The sequence below is a fragment of the Haliotis cracherodii genome, unplaced genomic scaffold, assembly GCF_022045235.1.
Source record: "Haliotis cracherodii isolate W230 unplaced genomic scaffold, xgHalCrac1.p SCAF_18, whole genome shotgun sequence".
Lineage (NCBI taxonomy): Eukaryota > Metazoa > Mollusca > Gastropoda > Lepetellida > Haliotidae > Haliotis > Haliotis cracherodii.
The window spans coordinates 9,657,509-9,677,358 of NW_027266273.1; the positions used below are offsets into that span (position 1 = coordinate 9,657,509).

General features: G+C 42.0%; 2 protein-coding genes across 2 annotated transcripts; both read left to right on the forward strand.

Annotated features, from left to right (window-relative positions):
* Positions 1 to 4,110: 4,110 nt before the first annotated feature.
* On the forward strand, positions 4,111 to 7,826 carry LOC139465242 (probable methyltransferase-like protein 24). The gene is made up of 6 exons (XM_071246915.1): positions 4,111 to 4,297; positions 5,029 to 5,159; positions 5,613 to 5,744; positions 5,914 to 5,988; positions 6,563 to 6,701; positions 7,521 to 7,826. The coding sequence occupies exons 1-6, from the start codon at positions 4,130 to 4,132 to the stop codon at positions 7,824 to 7,826; spliced, it is 951 nt and encodes a 316-aa protein (XP_071103016.1). The 5' UTR covers positions 4,111 to 4,129.
* Positions 7,827 to 13,158: 5,332 nt separating this feature from the next.
* On the forward strand, positions 13,159 to 18,531 carry LOC139465243 (probable methyltransferase-like protein 24). Its single transcript, XM_071246916.1, has 6 exons — positions 13,159 to 13,326; positions 14,055 to 14,185; positions 14,919 to 15,050; positions 15,221 to 15,295; positions 15,879 to 16,017; positions 18,226 to 18,531. The coding sequence occupies exons 1-6, from the start codon at positions 13,159 to 13,161 to the stop codon at positions 18,529 to 18,531; spliced, it is 951 nt and encodes a 316-aa protein (XP_071103017.1).
* Positions 18,532 to 19,850: the final 1,319 nt, after the last annotated feature.

The window sequence follows — 19,850 nt, forward strand, 5'->3', positions numbered from 1 at the left end:
ACCTCATGGCGTGTCATCGTTGCTCATAATATTTATTACTAGAATGACTGGTCAGATTCAATTATTTTCAGGATGTCATCATACACTTGGGATATTACAGCGTTTAAATCACACATACAAAACACGTAGGTTTCAAAACGGACGTATTTTCATAATGTCCATACAGACACCAAAAGTGCACTGTCAACTGCATGTACACGAACCAGAAGAATTAGCGGTGCTAGTGGTATACAGAGAACGTTGCCTTTGCTGGATGCAGCCAGAGATAGTACACGACTGAATTTTTCATCCAAATATAAAACGTTAATTCCTGATCGATCTGTCCAACGTCAAAGGCATGCATATTGGTTTTGCAAGTGCATTGTATGAAAATTGATTAACTTGCTGTGAGTACATGTTCACACCATTTCGCTACACAGGGATGGTTGTATCACGCGTCAGCGGTGCTCTTTTGGCGGTTCTCTAAATGGTGATATCTCAAGACAACCTGTACTGCGGGTATATTTGCTTTAATATTGTAAATAATTATGTATTAAGTAATGGGAAAGTATACACCAGTGGAGCATAATCTCTTGATGGCGTTTTCGCCATCTCGACCTTTGATTTTAACGCTTCACTCTCCGTAATGTTCCTGCTATGGTGGCAAACTGGAAACAAACGAAGTCCTATCTTTCAAGACAATTAAATGTAGAAAGTAAAACAATGCCCCTCGCAATATGTTACTGTGAAGATTACAACCCTTGATGTCGGTGTTAGAGCTGAACTGTGGTTGCAATGGCCGTTCTTCCATGTTTTGTTTGTTTGTTAATTGTTTAACGCCGCATAATCTACATTTCATATTTTCATTTTGATGCAAAATCACGCATTGACGGTTTCGAGTGGGAAGTGACTTTCACTTTTCAGGCCAGCCAACTTCATCTAAGAGAAGGACTCTGCAAGGTTGCTGATCTCCTCAACACACTGCAGTGGTCGTCCAGATAGCCTCTCTTCGAAAAACTGGGCCGATTTGATATGGCACTTTGCTTGGTTGACACTCATTTATGTACCGTTCAACAGTACAGAGCCATCAACAAAATCAACACTGACACGGAGATTATGTCCCACATCCTTGGCTCGTTAAGAAAACTGTGGAAAGTCTTGTTTTCAGCATGAGTCTTGACCTGCTTCACAAGAGGATCATCAGACAAATAAATGTGTGCAAAGTGCACAAAACAATTCTATCATGAAGAGCCCTAACGTTAATCAAACCACGCCCTCCCAAATGATTGGTAAATATAAGCAATTGAGGCAAGAGCGAGGGTGGTGGGAGCTATTGCCTGACATAATGTTTCTTGTGGGGGTGTCAATACCCTGAATTTCTATTATCATTATTTACAAATTAAAATATAAAATGCAGCAAGGAGGGTTTGGGTGATCCTGAGTCAGGCCGGTTAGGCTCTTCATCAAAGCGTGACCTTTCGAAAGCGAGGACCCCCACATCCCTTTCTGCTCCATGTAAATAATATCATTGGTTGCGCAGTATGATGACACAATATCTGACATAATATAATATAAGACACCCTCTAAATATTTTGTATTGTGTATTCAGACAAGTAATAGGGCGGAAGTATTATTATTATTATTATTATTATTATTATAGTAGTGTTTGTTGCCTGATGTCGCACAGCAGTTATCGTGCCACATGACGGGGCCTGCAAACAATCGAGTCTTGACCAGACAATCCGGTGATTGGCATAATAAGAAACCATCCACGCAGTTGCGGTACGCCTTCACCCGTATGTATGAATCAGGTCACTGCGTCTGACCACCCAATCCATTAATGTAAGAGCCAGTGAGAAAAGGAGGCGTGAAAACACCATGTGAAGTTCACAGAGTGGGAAGGCATTGTGCATAAAGTTGAACAAAAGACGTTTTGAGTAAATCCCTCAGGACGTCTTCCCTCTTTGTGATTTGACTAAATTAATAAAAGAAATCCAGCTCGTATCCGAACAAAAACAGATCAGTCTGGACAGGAGCACAACCAGTACCCATGGGGACCCACTAGATATCTATATGCTCTATTGTCCACAAACTTGACAAAGCCTTTGCCAATCAGGATTATAGCATCTCACATTCTCAGGTATAATATTCCTGAGTAAAGTTTGAATTTCAGCAAATTGACCATATCGATAAAACATATTGAAAATAGAGATTAATAGCAGAGTATGTTTTCGTTTCGTAAACATATATTTATGATAAAAAATGTATTTTGCGAGCCTATGAAAAGCGTATTAAATATGCTCGTTATTCTAAATAAATGATATCTACGATGGATGAACAGTTTAGTAAATAGCTGTACAGAATATCTACTGAATATCAATGCGACTTAAGTACCCGAAGTAGTATGAACTGTATTTTGGATAAAGTAAACTGCTTTGATAAGAATGAGTGACAATAAAATACTCATTGACATAGTTCTTCGATACGATCGGCAGTGCTGCCTTATACCCATAGTCACAGACGTTATGTGAAATACATTGTACAAAGGTAAAAAAGCACACACCATATGACATAAAATACAGATCTGTTCCAAGAGGGTTAAACTCATCACAACCCTAACCAAATCGTGAATAAAGAGATTGCTATCAATTGCGATGATAACCAATCTATTCGATATCTCAGCATCTTCGATTCTTAATCTGTAATTGCGACACCTTATCAAAGTCTAATGCCTGTGGGGTTTACATGATGTGTGCTCGGCCGCGCTCCCTGGGGCCATGTACGCATTATGGGACGCTATTGTACCCGATGACCATATAAAAACGCTGGTCACAACACAAAAGTCAGTTAAGGTGAGTGTCCAGTCCCGATCAACAGAACAAGGCCATAACATACACGAAGTCTTTTTAAGAATTCAAGTGAGCTACCTTCTTGTGAGTAGACCCATCGTGTCTGTCTGACTGTCTGTCTGTATGTACACTCATCAAAAAAAGAAACGAACAGGTAGTATGTAGTTCAATGAACCTGACTACACAAGAAATGCGGTATATAAATTGGATATATGTTATTATAATTAGAAAATGTTGGTGGCCTGATATTCGAGGAACGTTGCGTCAAAACGCAGTCATTGTCGATTTGCAATGTCTTAAACGGCATCGTTTTCAGATTTGTTCAAAAATGTCATGAAGGAAAGCACTAAAGCAAAATGCACGTGCAAGTTATGGCATTCATAACTCGTGGTAGTGGCTATAAAAAGGCAAACATAAGCCAATAATGTGTCATTCAATTGTCAACATTTTTCAAGTTCGAAACCCACTTTGTGACCGATACACACAGTTCAATCCCATTGCGCTGGCGCCATACCTTACAGCCTTGGAATGTGAGAAACTGGAGACGAGTGCGATTTCTTCTTCACTAGCGAGATGGAAGACAACGTTTTGCCCCACATTGTGTACGTGATTTCGACAATTTCGGTGGCGGTAGTGTCATGATTGGCGGGGCCATATCCTTCACCACGAGGTCTGACTTGGTTGTGGTTCAGGGAAATTTGACAGCAAATCGCTACATGAATCAAATTCTTCAACTTCACCTTCTTCCAATCATTGATCGCCAGAAGGAGCTGTTTCAACAGGACAACGCTTCATCGCGCACAGCTCGTGCCACAGTAGACAACCTTCATAATGCCAGCATCAACGTTTTGCCCTGACCGTTGAGATCTCCAGATCTAAACCAAATCGAACATCTTTGGGATGAACTCGATCGACATGTACGTCAACGTCAGAACACATCGCAAACACTCCCACAATGGCCAACGCGTTACAAGCAGAATGGCATAGAATTCCGCAGGACAGAATTCGATCACTTATCCAGTAGTCAGTGCCGAGGAGATGCAGAGACGTGATTGCAGCCCGGGGCTGTCACTGAGTTCAGCGCAACCTTGTGGCCTTATGTGACATGACAATGAACAGTTTTCAATGCCTTTGTACAGCGACAACGACATGTGACAATCGAGCTCCAAACTTTCATATTTGTATCTATGATATTAAATCAAATATATCGGTGGCATCTGCAGAGATTAACGAACCATTTTACACTTTCTTTTACAGCTCTTGGTCTCTGGATAGAGCTCACCTGAAACGTTCGTCTCCCGATGCATGAGCGTTTTGCAGGTTTAAGGATGAATATGACGCACTATTATTCCATACTTGCTGCCTTCACAGTATCCGCAGTACTGCTATATATTGCAACCAGGACCACACCGCAACAGCCAATGGTTCTGGATCTACAAGTCAGGAGAGGACTCAAGTCCAATGCTCAGGTGAGTGAATAAGAGCGACAAAATATAATCATAAAAAGTCTGCTAAAAACAGAATCCATCGTTTGATTCCGGCAATATCATGAGCATGTGTCTATGACTCACTACCAAATAATTAAATTTTCGTAGTAATTCCTGTATTCTGATTGGTCGCGTGCTATTGCATTTATTTCCAAATGAATGTAAAAATTAAGCCACGTCCACCGAAGCACACTACTACGGAAGGCCGGGGAATCCCAATATTGCAGTCGAGGGATTCCCCTTCTGCTCACGTGTATCGTCATGAGCAGGACATTTAGCGAAATTGATGCGTAGTCAATGTGCAAACTACCCTCTTAGACCGAAGGCCGATAAGGAATGAAACAGGAAACGTGCAGGGTTTCTCGCCTGGGTTCCACAAATTTCATGTAACCCTTAAACATCGCTGAAATCGTAGAAAGTGCATGGTCGGTTATACCACAGACGTTGTGAAATGTAGACACCAAAGGCTGGAGATGTTGGAATAGTGTTCGACATGAAGGGAAAGTTGACGATTGGCAAATTGAAGTCACCCCCCTTGTCATACAGTCTTGTGGATAGTTTTTTGTGACATAACATTTTTCTAATGATACTGTTGTTTCTGTTTGGCATGGAAACCTCTTGACACATTTTCATGCAATGCTCGCTTCCTCTTTTGGAATACATGTACACTGTGTGTCATGATCTTACAATGACTGTTTCATTTCTGTTGACAGGTTGTGACAACGAAGAAGCCGTCCGTCGGGTCACCAGTGGTGACGGATGACGGTGAAGCCGCCCATCCCATCCCCATGGACGACAAGCTCCAGGTCATGACCAACAAACAACTGGCAACTCTTTATAACGAGTAGGTATTTTGTGTTATAACTAATTTAAACAATATGCACGTGTTTTGCCGTATTTCAGTTTTCTAACCAAGGTGCTCGTGTTATTGTATTTAAGTTAACTGAACAATATTCACGTGTTGTGCTGTATTTCAGTTGTCTAACCAGTACCCACGTATTGTGCCGTATTTCAGTTATCTAACCAACCTCCACGAGTTTTGTCGTATTCCAGTGCTGTGGCGCATTTCAGTTACCTAAACAATATTCACGTGTTGTGCTGTATTTCAGTTTTCTAACCAACCCCCACGTGTTGTGTCGTATTCCAGTGCTGTGGTGCATTTCAGTTACCTAAACAATATTCACGTGTTGTGCTGTATTTCAGTTTTCTAACCAACCTCCACGTGTTGTGTCGTATTTCAGTGATGTGTCGCATTTCAGTTAACTAAACAATATTCACGTGTTGTACTGTATTTCAGTTTTCTGACCAACATCCAAGTGTTGTGCCGAGACAAGATTAGGATGGGCAACATTCAAGCTGGCGGCTGGGACGTCTGTCTGGATGGACATTACAAGCCAAAGAAAGACAACTGCATCGTCTACTCATTCGGGTCAGTACTACAGACGTAGTTTGTAATTCTGATAAAATACCAATACATTTTCATCAGTTATAAACTTCACATTGACTACCAGTGATCAAAAGTGGTAAGGATGAGCATCAAGTATATTTGGACAAAACTGCATTGTTATGTATATTTCTTTCTAAATTAAATATTTCAGCATTGACAACGACTTCAGCTTTGACGACGACGTCGCTAGCACCTTCGGTTGTGAAGTTCACGCTTTTGATCCCAGGTAAGTGCCTGGATCCAATCACAGATAACTGTAAAATATTCACCTCTGTTCAGGGTTTGGTTCTGCGAGATATACAACACTCTGAGATATACACACTACTGTTGGTGTGTTTGTTCAGGGATGTATATCTACAAGTAATAATAATGTACACTGATATATAGTCTAGATATAATGTTTATAGATAGGGGAGGTGGGGTAGTCTAGTGGTTAAAGCATTCGCTCGTTACGCCGAAGACCGGGTTTCGATTCCCCGCATAAGCACAATGTGTGAAGCCCATTTCTGATGTCCCCCGCCGTAACATTGCTAAAGGCGTAAAACCACGTTTTTGTATATATATATCGGAGGGCTTAGATACAGTGAAGCGTCATCTTTTGCTATACCTTCTGCAGTGTGTGTGGTTCACCTGCTCCAGGTTCGAACCAGACACGACAGGCTCCTCTCACACACGGAATAAAATATTGCTGAAATATATTTCCTACTCGTTAATTCAGTAATGCACACAATATATTTAATGTGTAAGGACGAGGATGCCAATATTACAAGTAATTAACATATTTCATTTTAATATTATAGCATGAAGCAACAAGACCATCTGAGAGGCAGGCGTGTCCATTTCCACAACATTGGTTTGTCGGACCGTGATGGTGAAGGGAAGATGCAGTGGCCAATGAAGACGATGCTCTCCATCAGACAAGATCTCAAACATGCTGATGTAAGAATTACACGGGTTTTCTTTGGTTTTTTGTTTGTTTAACATCGCACTCAGCAATATTTTAGCTAAAAGACAGCGGCATGTGAATCTGGGTCAGAAAATCCAGTGATTGATATTGAGAGCAGCTATCCACACTGTCGGGGCACGATGACACGTAATGAATCTAGTCACCGAGCCTGACACCCCGGTCCATTAAGTTTCCTCTTATGACCAAAATACATTGCCAGCTCCCAATGCTGACCCTGAACCACCAGAGAGGTATTACACACGCACGTGTCTGATAAATCTGGGAGAAAAGCCCGAAGTGACACAAATAATCAGAGCATATACACAAATCAAACAGTCTACCATTTATATATATAATGCCACATTTAGGCTTTGGCGAAATACATTTTTTGTTTTCAAATGACTTTTTTGTATTAAAATACAGAAACCCAGTCGTGTATGGCTTTCTCTCAGAGTTCTCTTCAGCACGCCAGAAGCTTATTATTGTGCGATCGAATCTCGATTCGCCCTGGAGAGTTTTCTTGGTTTGTCAGCACCATATCCGTGTTCTTGGGTTTCACAAAAATGTTTGGTTAACGTCCAAGACCTGCATTATTTCAGGCTTTCGTCCTGCATCAAATTGACACGCTGCGATATAAGAAAAAAATACACTTTACTCTCTCGTTCACTCACTCATCACATGTGCAAGACAGACTCCCAGTGTACTCTATCGTGATTCAGTTAATGTTAAAAGCCGTACGAAACCGCACCCACGTCTTATTGACTGATTGATAAAGTATTCAGCAGTAAATAAATTCATGCTTACATTTCCAGGGAGTAATCGACTACATGAAGATTGACATCGAAGACTCTGAATGGGAATCTCTCAGACACGCGTTCAACACCAACGGCCTCGAAGGAGTCAAGCAGTTGTCGTTGGAGTTCCACGTATTTGGTAAAGAGGAAAGGTCCAGGTACATCGCCCGGCTGAACGTCCTCCGTGACTTGTACAACCTCGGCTACAGGATATTCTGGACACACAACAACGTGGTCTATCCCGCCTGCAGGTTCACATCTGTTTACGACGGCAGAGAGAGAACCAGATGTCATGAAGTCTATTTCCTTAAATGGGTGGTTTAGATATCGCCGAGATTCATATTTTTAAAGTTGGATATGAGTGGTCCAGTCGTCTACGGCGTAGCAATTCGTTGTGCAAAGTTGATTCCATTAGGCATTATGGGTTCGAATCCTGTTTCGCCTTAAGCATGTTTTTAGGTTTGTCGGTGCTATACCCGTGCTTGTGGGTTCCACCAAAATGGTTCGCGTCTAGGACCTGCATCACTTCAGGCAGGTCACTGTAACTGTGGATGTTCGTGGCTTGTAAAATAAGCGTCTTAGTTTGACGGTAGTATCCAGCCACTCTAACGTTGTTATATCATTATTGTTTATATTTCACATATCATCTCAATAAACATTTTTTTTATAAACATTGAATCGTTATATTGTATACACGTGTCATGATTTCACTGTGAATGACATACGTTCATATCCAACCTGATGGCACAGATGGCCAAGATTTGGGCCCCTTTTTCATCCAGGATTCGATGTTCATTGGTTCAAATCTCCGAATCACCTTGATTTGTATCACTAGCGTGTCGTCTATAATCCCTCCCGTGGTTTCGCCATAATATATTAAAATCTGAAACACCGTTCAAAACGGTTTAACCCTCAGATCAAGTTCATGTCATCGTTGCTCATAATATCAATCACTAGAATGTCTTGTCCACACTCAAATATTTTCACCATACACCTGGGATATAGCAGCGTTTATAACACACATACAAAACACGTAGGTTTGAAAAAGGACGTATTTTATTTAATGTCCATACAGACAACAAAAGTGCACTGTCAACTGCATGTGCACGAACGAGAAGAATTAGCGGTGCTGCTGGTGTACAGAGAACGTTGCCTTAAGTTGCTGGTCGCAGCCTGAGATAGTACATACGCCATTGTACACAACTGAATTTTTCATCCAAATATGAAACCTTAATTCCTGATCGATCTGTCCAACGTCAAAGGCATGTATATGCATTATATGAAAATGTTTTACTTGCTGTGTGTACTTGTACAGACTATTTCGCAACACGGGGATGGTTGTGTCATACGTCAGCGGTGCTCTTTTTAAATGGTGATTTCTGAAGACAACCAGTACTGCGGGTATATTTGCTTTGATTTTGTAAATAATTATGTTTTATGTGATGGGATGTACTATATACTATTGTTTGGAGCATAATCTCTTTCTCGCGTTTTCACCATCCCGACCTTTGATTTTAACGCTGCACTCCGTAATGTTCCTGCTATGGTTGCAACCTGGAAACAAACGAAGTCCTATCTATCAAAACAATTAAATGTAGAAAGTAAAACAATGCCCCTCACAATATGTTATTGTGAAGATTACAACACTTGATGTCGGTGTTAGAACTGAACTGTGGTTGCAATGGCCGTTCTTCCATGTTTTGTGTGTTTGTTGTTTAACGCCGCACTCGTCGATATTCCAGCTATATGACGTCGGTGTGTAAATAATGGGGTCTGGACCAGACAATCCAGTAATTGACATCATGAGCATCGATCTACGCAGTTGGGATACAATGACATGCATCAATCAAGTCAGCGAGCCTGACCTCCCGATCCCGATCTCGTTAAATTCATTTCATAATCTACATTTCATATATACATTTTGATACAAAATCGAGTTCGAGTGGGAAGTGACTGGTCCTGATCAGCAAACAGAAAACCTCCTGTTTCACTTTTCAGGACAGCCAAATTCATTTAAGCGAAGGACTCTGCAGGGTTGCTGATCTTCTCAACACACTGCAATGGTCGTCCAGATAGCCTCTTCTTGAAAAAAACTTGGCCGATTTGATATGGCACTTCGCATGGTTGACTCTTATTTTTGTACCGTCCAGCAGTACAGAACCATCAACATAATCAACACTGACATTGAGATTATGTCCCACATCCTTGGCACGTTTTAGAAAACTGTGGAATGCCTTGTTTTCATCATGAGTCTTGACATGCTTCACAATCATCAGACAAATAAATGTGTGCAAAAGTGCACAAAGCTATCATGAAGAGCCTCCACATTAATCAATCCACGCCCTCCAATCATAATTGGTAACTATAAGCAACTGGGGGAAGAGCAAGGGTGGTGGGATCTATAGTCTGACATGATTCTCCGTGTGAGGGTGTCAGTACCCTAAATTTCTTATTTCGTCCAATCAATAACACCAAAAGAATGCGAAAGGACGGGGAAAGCATAAGTATTTGTGGCTTTGACTTTGTTGCGAGCGTTCAGCTCTGAACTCCAGATTTTTCGTAAGTCTACATTTGTACTCTGCCCGAAGTTTGTCCTTGTTTTGGGCATTCTGGAGTTTGTCCCTAATCTGCATCCCTAGGTATAGGCCTGACCTTCCACGAGATGGTCAATAACTCCTCCCCGAAGTAAACTGACTGATCCTCCCTCTTCTACCTTGCCACGTTTCAAATGCATTTGTCGAGTCCAATGGACATGCCGATATCATTAGAAAGGGACTCGACAAGCAGAATCTGATTTTTGAGTGTATATCCTCCATTGGCAATTAGTTCAAGGCCATCCATGTAAAGGAGGTGAGTAAGGGGTGTTGGAGATCTGTGCTAAGAAGGCGCCGGGTGATAACCTTCCTCTTGGCTGAGCAAAAAGCTTAAAGGATTTAATGACAAACAGAAAAGCAAAGGACTGAAAGAATCGCCCTGCAATATTCCTCTTCTAATAGAAATGGGTTCCGAAGTCACCACCTGCCCCTGCGAATACATCTCAAGTTGAGTTGACCAGCAATTCATTAAAGACTTAAGTAAAACAAGTAGTCGCTCGGGGAGGTCAATACATTCCAGTGACCTAAAAATCCTTTCGTGAGGTACAGAATCATAAGCTTTTCTGTAGTCTATCCAACACATTGAGAGGTTGTGGTGGTAAGTTTTAGCCTCTTTAAGTGTCAATTTCTGAACTAGTAGTTGATCCTAACAACTCCAACATCCCTTTATGGCTCCTTTCTGCTCCATGTAAATAATATCATTGGTTGCGCAGTATGATAACACAATATCTGTAAGACACCCTGTAAATATTATGTATTGTGTATTCAGACAAGTAATAGGGCGGAAGTATTATTATTATTATTATTATAGTAGTGTTTGTTGCCTGATGCCGCACAGCAGTTGTCCTGCCATATGACAGGGCATGCAAACAATCGAGTCTTGACCAGACAATCCAGTGATTGCGATAATAGGAAACCATCCACGCAGTCGGGGTACGCCTTCACCCGATGTATGAATCAGGTCACTGCGTCTGACAACCCAATCCATTAATGTAAGAGCCAGTGAGAAAAGGAGGCGTGAAAACATCATGTGAAGTTCACAGAATGGGAAGGCATTGTGCATAAAGTTGAACAAAAGACATATTTAGTAAATTCCTCAGGACGTCTTCCATAAAAGTGCCCTCTTTGTGTTTAAAACTTAATTAATAGAAGAAATCTTATCCGAACAAAAACAGATCATATACTTTTTATTCCTAATAAATGATATCTACGATGGATGAACAGTTTAGTAAATAGCTGTACAGAATATCTACTGAATACCAAAGCGACTTAAGTACCCGAAGTAGTATGAACTGTATTTTGGATAAAGTAAACTGCTTTGATAAGAATGAGTGACAATAAAATACTCATTGACATAGTTCTTCGATACGATCGGCAGTGCTGCCTTATACCCATAGTCACAGACGTTATGTGAAATACATTGTACAAAGGTAAAAAAACCCACTCCATATGGCATAAAATACAGATCTGTTTCAAGAGGGTTAAACTCATCACAACTCTATCCTAATCGTGAATAAGCGATTGCTATCAATTGGGGTGATAACCAATCTATTCGATATCTCAGCATCTTCGATTCTTAATCTGTAATTGCGACACCTTATCAAAGTCTAATGCCTGTGGGGTTTACATGATGTGTGCTCGGCCGCGCCGCCTGGGGCCATGTTCACATTATGGGACGCTAGTATACCCGATGACCATATAAAAACGCTGGTCACAACACAGAAGTCAGTTAAGGTGAGTGTCCAGTCCCGATCAACAGAACAAGGCCATAACATACACGAAGTCTTTTTAAGAATTCAAGTGAGCATCCTTCTTGTGAGTAGATCCATCGTGTCTGTCTGTCTGACTGTCTGTCTGTGTGTACACTCTTCAAAAAAAGAAACGAACAGGTAGTATGTAGTTCATTGAACCTGACTACACAAAAAAAATCCGGTATATAAATTGGATGTATGTTATAATAATTGGAAAATGTTGGTGGCCTGATATTCGACAAACGGTGCTTCAAAACGCAGTCTTTGTCGATTTGCAATGTCTTAAACGGCATCGTTTTCAGATTTGTTCAAAAATGTCATGAAGGAAAGCACTAAAGCAAAATGCACGTGCAAGCTATGGCATTCTATGGTAGTGGCTATAAAAAGGCAAGCTTAAACCAATAATTTGTCATTCAATTGTCAACATTTTTCAAGTTCGAAAATGCCGAGACTGTGAGGAACCATCTTTGTGAGGCTGGAATCCGACCCAGTTATCTTCCCTGTTTTGCAACAGATCCAACGACAGCGACGCTTGCGTTGGTGCCATACCTTACAGCCTTGGAAAGTAAGAAACTGGATTGAGTGTGATTTCTTCTTCACCGGCGATATGGAAGACAACGTGTTTATCATAGTCGAAATGAGTGTTTTGCCCCACATTGTGTACGTGAATTTCGACAATTTTGTTGGCGGTAGTGTTGAGGTGTGCGGGGCCATATCCTTCACCACGAGATTTGACTTGGTTGTGGTTCAGGGAAATTTGACAGCAAATCGCTACATGAATCAAATTCTTCACCGCACACAGCTCGTGTCACGGTAGACTCCCTCCATAATGCCAACATCAACGTTTTGCCCTGGCTGTCGAGATCTCCAGATCTCAACCAAATCGAACACCTCTGGGATGAACTCAATCGACGTGTACGTCAACGTCAGAACACGCCGCAAACACTCCCAAACGGCCAACGCGTTATAAGCAGAATTTCGCAGAATTCCGCAGGACAGAATACGTACACTTATGCAGTCAGTGCCGAGGAGATGCAGAGCCGTGATTGCAGCCCGGGGCTGTCACTGAGTTCAGCACAACCTTGTGGCCTTATGTGACATGACAGTGAACAGTTTTCAATGCCTTTGTACAGCGACAACGACATGTGACAATCGAGCTCCAAACTTTCATATTTGTATCTATGATATTAAATCAAATATATCGGTGGCATCCGTCGCATGCAAAACTGCAGAGCTTTAACGAACCATTTCACACTTTCTTTTACAGCTCTTGGCCTCTGGATAGAGCTCACCTGAAACTTTCGTCTCCCGATGCATGAACGTTTTGCAGGTTTAAGGATGAATATGACGCACTATTATTCCATACTTGCTGCCTTCACAGTATCCGCAGTACTGCTATATATTGCAACCAGGACCACACCACAACAGCCAATGGTTCTGGATCTACAAGTCAGGAGTGGACTCAAGTCCAATGCTCAGGTGAGTGAATAAGAGCGACAAAATATAATCATAAAAAGTCTGCTAAAAACAGAATCCATTGTTTGATTCCGGCAATATCATGAGCATGTGTCTATGACTCACTACCAAATTAAGAAATTTTCGTTGTAATTTCTGTATTCTGATTGGTCACGTGCTATTGCATTCATTGCCACGCCCACCGAAGCGGACTTCTACGGAATGTCAGAGAATCCCAATATTGCAGTCGAGGGAATTCCCCTTCTGCTTACGTGTATCGTCATATACAGGATATTTAGCGAAATTCATGCGTAGTCAATGTGCAAACTACCCTCTGAGACCGAAGGCCGATAAGGAATGAAACAGGAAACGTGCAGGGTTTCTCGGCTGGGTTCCACAAATTTCATGTAACCCTTAAACATCGCTGAAATCGTAGAAAGTGCATCCTCGGTTGTACCACAGACGTTGTGAAATGTAGACACCAAAGGCTGGAGAAGTTGGAATAGTGTTCGACATAAAGGGAAAGTTGACGAATGGCAAATTGAAGTCATCCCCCTTGTCATACAGTCTTGTGGATATTTTTTTGTGACATAATATTTTTCAAATAATGTTGTTGTTTCTGTTTGGCATGGAAACCTCTTGACACATTTTCGCTTCTTCTTCTTTTGGAATATGTGTACAGTGTTTGTGGAATGTACATTTTGAGCGAGTTGATCATGATCTTACAATGACTGTTTCATTTTTGTTGACAGGTTGTGACAACGAAGAAGCCGTCCGTCGGGTCACCAGTGGTGACGGATGACGGTGAGGCCGCCCATCCCATCCCCATGGACGACAAGCTCCAGGTCATGACCAACAAACAACTGGCAACTCTTTATAACGAGTAGGTATTTTGTGTTATAACTAATTTAACAATATGCACGTGTTTTGACGTATTTCAGTTTTCTAACCAAGGTGCTCGTGTTGTCGTATTTAAGTTATTTAGAAAACATTCATGTGCTGTGCTGTATTTCGCTTATCTAACCAGTACCCACGTATTGTGCCATTTTTCAGTTATCTAACCAACGTGCATGTTTTGGGCTTATTCAGTTTTCTAACCAATACCCACGTGTTGTGCATAATTTCAGTTTTCTAACTACATCCACGTGTTGTGCCGTATTTTAGTTTTCTAACCAATATTCACGTGTTGTGCCGTATTTCAGTTTTGTAACCAATACCCACGTGTTATGCCGTATTGCAGTTTTCTAACCATCCTCCACGTATTGTGTCGTATTTAAGTTTTCTTACTAGTACCCACGTGTTGTGCCATATTTCATTTATCTAACCAACGTGCACGTGTTGTGCTTATTCAGTTTTCTAACCAATACCCACGTGTTGTGCCGTGTTTCAGTTTTCTAACCAATCTCCACATGTTGTGCTGTATTTCAGTTTTCTAACCAACCTCGACGTGTTGTGTCGTATTTCAGTGCTGTGGCGCATTTCAGTTACCTAAACAATATTCACGTGTTGTGTCGTATTTCAGTTTTCTTACCAACCCCCACGTGTTGTGTCGTATTTCAGTGCCAAGGCGCATTTCAGTTACCTAAACAATATTCACGTGTTGTGCTGTATTTCAGTTTTCTGACCAACATCCAAGTGTTGTGCCGAGACAAGATTAGGATGGGCAACATTCAAGCTGGCGGCTGGGACGTCTGTCTGGATGGACATTACAAGCCAAAGAAAGAGAACTGCCTTGTCTACTCATTCGGGTCAGTACTACACACGTGTTTTGTAATTCTGATAAAATGCCAATACATTTTCATTAGTAATAAACTTCACATTGACTACCAGTGACCGAACATGGTAAGGATTGAGCATCAAGTATATTTGGACAAAACTGTATTGTTATATATATTTCTTTCTAAATTAAATATTTCAGCATTGACAACGACTTCAGCTTTGACGACGACGTCGCTAGCACCTTCGGTTGTGAAGTGCACGCTTTTGATCCCAGGTAAGTGCCCGACTCCCATCACAGAAAACTGTAACATTTTCACCTCTGTTCAGGGTTTGGTTCTGCGAGATATACAACACTCTGAGATATACACACTACTGTTGGTGTGTTTGTTCAGGGATGTATATCTACAAGTAATGATAGCTCTAGGTGTGATGTTTATAGATAGGGGAGGTGGGATAATCTAGTGGTAAAAGCGTTCGCTCGTTACGCCGAAGACCCGGGTTCGATTCCCCACATATGTAAAATGTGTGAAGCCCAATTCAGTGTCCCCCACCGTGACATTGCTAAAGGCGGCGTAAAATCATACTCACACTCGCATGTTTTTGTATATATATCGGAGGGCTTAGGTACAGTGAAGCGTCATCTATTGCTACACCAGCTGTAGTGTGTGTGGTTCACCTGCTCCAAGTTCGAACAAGAGACGACAGGCTCCTCTCACACACGCAGTGAAATATTGCTGTAATATATTCCTTCTGTTAAATTCAGTAATGCATACAATATATTTAATGTGTAAGGACCAGGATGCCAATATTACAATATTACAACAAGTAATCAACATGTTTCTTTTGTGATATTATAGCATGAAGCAACAAGACCATCTGAGAGGCAGGCGTGTCCACTTCCACAACCTTGGTTTGTCGGACCGTGATGGTAAAGGGAAGATGCAGTGGCCAATGAAGACGATGGTCTCCATCAGACAAAGTCTCAAACATGCTGATGTAAGAATTATACGGGTTTTCTTTGGTTGGTTGGTTGGTTTGTTGTTTAACGCCGCACTCAGCAATATTCCAGCTATATGACGGCGGTATGTAAATAATCGAGTCTGGACCAGACAATCCAGTGATTAATATCATGAGCATCGACCCACGCAATTGGGATCGATGACATGCATCAACCAAGTCAGCGACCCTGACCACCCGATCCCGTTAGTCGCCTTTTACGACAAGCATAGTCACCTTTTACAGCAAGCATGGGTTGCTGAAGACCTATTCTACACCGCAATCTTCACGGGTCGTTTTCTTTGGTTTGGTTTGTTTGTTTAACACAGCACTCAGTCATATTTGTGCTAAAAGACAGCGGCATGTGAATCTGGGTTAGAAAATCCAGTGATTGATATTGGTAAGAGCATCAATTGACACGCTTCCGTTTGCAACAAATCGATTTTGCTTGAAAATGTTGACTTTGATGTGAATTGTTTAGAATGAGTAAGAAATGCATCGCCACAATGCAACAAGTGGCATCTTGCACGTTGAAATTGGGCAGAAAAGCATGCAGTGTTTGGCAATAAAAAGCATGCTTGCTTTCGGAAATAGGCATTCGTTCAGAAGGTGTTTCTAAGCCAAATGAACATGCCACGTCTTGATGCTGCCACAAGGAACATCGCCATTGGAAGACTGCAGGCTGGAGAGTCCCAATCTTCTGTTTCCCGACGTCTGAATGTTAGCCAAAGCAAAATATCACGGCTTGCAGCTCGCTACAACCAAACAGGCACAACAAATGACAGTCCCCGTACAGGAAGACCTAGAGTCACCACACCAGCCCAGGATCGCTACATCCGGGTCCTCCATTTGCGTGACCGTACTGCTACGGGTGTGAGCACTGCAGCCAGGGTGCAAGGACTTTGGTGGATAATAGGCCAGACTGTACGGAACAGGCTGAGAGAACATGGACTGAGAGCCAGGAGACCCTACGTCGGGAACGTGCTACGTCCTCACCATCGTGCTCATCGTCTCCGTTGTGTAACAACGTGACTGCCTGGAACCTTCGCAACTGGCGACGCATTTGGTTTTACGATGAGTCCAGATTCCTATTGCAGAGACGTGATGGTAGGAACCGGGTCTACAGACATGCTCATGAACGTTATGCCCCTAACTGCGTGCGTCAAGTGGACAGATTTGGTGGAGGGAGTGTGATGATGTGGGCGGCTAGATCCTACACTGATCGTACCGTCCAGGGAAACCTGACGGCTGTACGCTACAGAGACGCCATCCTGCTACCATACCTCCTGCCAGCCATTGACGTCCAACGTGAGATTTTCCAGCAGGACAACGCCCGGCCCCACAAGGCACGTGTCACAATGACCTTTCTCGCTGCTTACAATATCAATGTGCTCCCCTGGCCGTCCCGTTCCCCGGATCTTAACCCAATAGAGCACCTGTGGGATGAACTTGATCACCGTCTCCGTCAGCGTCAACATCAACCCCAAACTTTCCAGGCACTAGCTGCATTTCTGCAGGAGTAGTGGCGGAGGATTCCCAAGGCCGTTATCCAGCGTCTCATCCAGTCCATGACAAGGCGTGTGAGAACTGTTATAGGTGCACGTGGTGGGCACAACAGATATTGTTACTCCATTCACGTTTGGGGAATATTGTGAATGTCTTACCTCAAGTTATTAACATCATTGTATAGACATTGATCTCTCCTAAACGGATGTAAAATTTCATGTACTCAAGTTCATTTCCTACCAAGTTATTCATGTTATATATATTTTCTCAGCAAATACGGGTTATACGTTTCCTCTTTTGAATAGTATATTTGTATTAAAATGCAGAAACCTAGTCGTGTATGGCTTTCTCTCAGAGTTCTCTTCAGCACGCCAGAAGCTTATTATTGTGCGATCGAATCTCAATTCGCCTGGTGATTTTTTTTCTTGGTTTGTCAGCACCATACCCGTGTTCTTGGGTTTCACAAAAGTGATAACGTCCAAGACCTGAATTATTTCAGGCTTTCGTCCTGCACCAAATTGACACGCTGTGATAATACACTTTACTCACTCGTTCACTCACTCATCACATGTGCAAGACAGACTCCCAGTGTTCTCTATCGTGATTCAGCTAATGTTAAAAGCGGTACGAAACCACACTCGCGTCTTATTAACTGATTGATAAAGTTATTGGCAGTAAATAAACTTGTGCTTACATTTCCAGGGAGTAATCGACTACATGAAGATTGACATCGAAGACTCTGAATGGGAATCTCTGAGACACGCGTTCAACTCCAACGGCCTCGAGGGAGTGAAGCAGTTGTCGTTGGAGTTCCACGTATTTGGTAAAGAGGAAAGGTCCAGGTACATTGCCCGGTTGAACGTCCTCCGTGACTTGTACAACCTCGGCTACAGGATATTCTGGACACACAACAACGTGGTCTATCCCGCCTGCAGGTTCACATCTGTTTACGACGGCAGAGAGAGAACCAGATGTCATGAAGTCTATTTCCTTAAATGGGTGGTTTAGATATCGCCGAGATTCATATTTTAAAGTCGTATACGGGTGCCCCAGTCGTCTACGGCGTAGCAATTCGTTGTGCAAAGTTGATCCCATTTGGCATTATGGGTTCGAATCCTGTTTCGCCTTGATTATGTTTTTAGCTTTGTCGGCACTATACCAGTGCTTGTGGGTTCCACCAAAATGGTTCGCGTCTAGGACCTGCATCACTTCAGGCAGGTCACTGTAACATTGGATGTTCGTGGCCGGTAAAATAAGCGTCTTAGTTTGACGGTAGTATCCAGCCATTCTAACGTTGTCATATCATTAGTGTATATATTTCACATATCATCTCAATAAACATTTTTTTCTAAACATTGAATCGTTATATTGTTCACGTGTCTCATGCTTTCAGTGTGAATGACATACGTTTATATCCAACCTGCTAGTACAGATGGCCAAGATTTGCGTCCCTTTGTCATCCAGGATCCGATGTTCAATGGTTCAAATCTCCGAATCTCCTTGATTTGGATCACTAGCCCGTCGTCCATAAACACTCCCATGGTTTCGCCATAATATATTAAAATCTGAAACGCCGTTCAAAGGGGTTTAACCCTCAGATCAAGTGACCTAATAGCGTGTCATCGTTGCTCATAATATCAATCACTAGAATGTCTTGTCCACACTCAAATATTTTCACCATACACCTGGGATATAGCAGCGTTTATAACACACATACAAAACATGTAGGTTTAAAAAAGGACGTATTTTTATAATGTCCATACAGACAACAAAAGTGCACTGTCAACTGCATGTGCACAAACGAGAAGAATTAGCGGTGCTGCTGGTGTACAGAGAATGTTGCCTTTGCTGGATGCAGCCTGAGATAGTACATACGCCATTGTACACAACTGAATTTTTCATCCAAATATGAAACCTTAATTCCTGATCGATCTGTCCAACGTCAAAGGCATGTATTTTGCTTTTGTATATGCATTGAATGAAAATGTTTAATTTGCTGCACTGTGTGTACTTGTTAACACCATTTCGCTACACAGGGATGGTTGTGTCATACGTCAGCAGTGCTCTTTTTGACTGGTGATATCTGAAGACAACCAGCACTGCGGGACAATTTACTTTGATTATGTATTATGTGACGGGAAGTTATACACTATTGTTTGGAGCATAATCTCTTTCTCGCGCTTTCGCCATCACGACCTTTAATTTTAACGCTTGACTCTCCATAATGTTCCTGCTATGGTGGCAACCTGGAAACAAACAAAGTCCTATCTATCAAAACAATTAAATGTAGAAAGTGAGACAATGCCCCTCACAATATGTTATTGTGA

What these genes read in the sequence shown, in the direction of transcription:
- LOC139465243 (XM_071246916.1), top strand. Translation starts at nt 13,159, where the DNA reads ATGCATGAACGTTTTGCAGGTTTAAGGATGAATATGACGCACTATTAT. An exon ending in TGCCTTGTCTACTCATTCGG is followed by an intron (nt 15,051 to 15,220) that starts GTCAGTACTACA and finishes TAAATATTTCAG; the next exon opens with CATTGACAACGACTTCAGCT. An exon ending in AAAGTCTCAAACATGCTGAT is followed by an intron (nt 16,018 to 18,225) that starts GTAAGAATTATA and finishes TTACATTTCCAG; the next exon opens with GGAGTAATCGACTACATGAA.
- LOC139465242 (XM_071246915.1), top strand. Translation starts at nt 4,130, where the DNA reads ATGCATGAGCGTTTTGCAGGTTTAAGGATGAATATGACGCACTATTAT. An exon ending in GTTCACGCTTTTGATCCCAG is followed by an intron (nt 5,989 to 6,562) that starts GTAAGTGCCTGG and finishes TTAATATTATAG; the next exon opens with CATGAAGCAACAAGACCATC. An exon ending in AAGATCTCAAACATGCTGAT is followed by an intron (nt 6,702 to 7,520) that starts GTAAGAATTACA and finishes TTACATTTCCAG; the next exon opens with GGAGTAATCGACTACATGAA.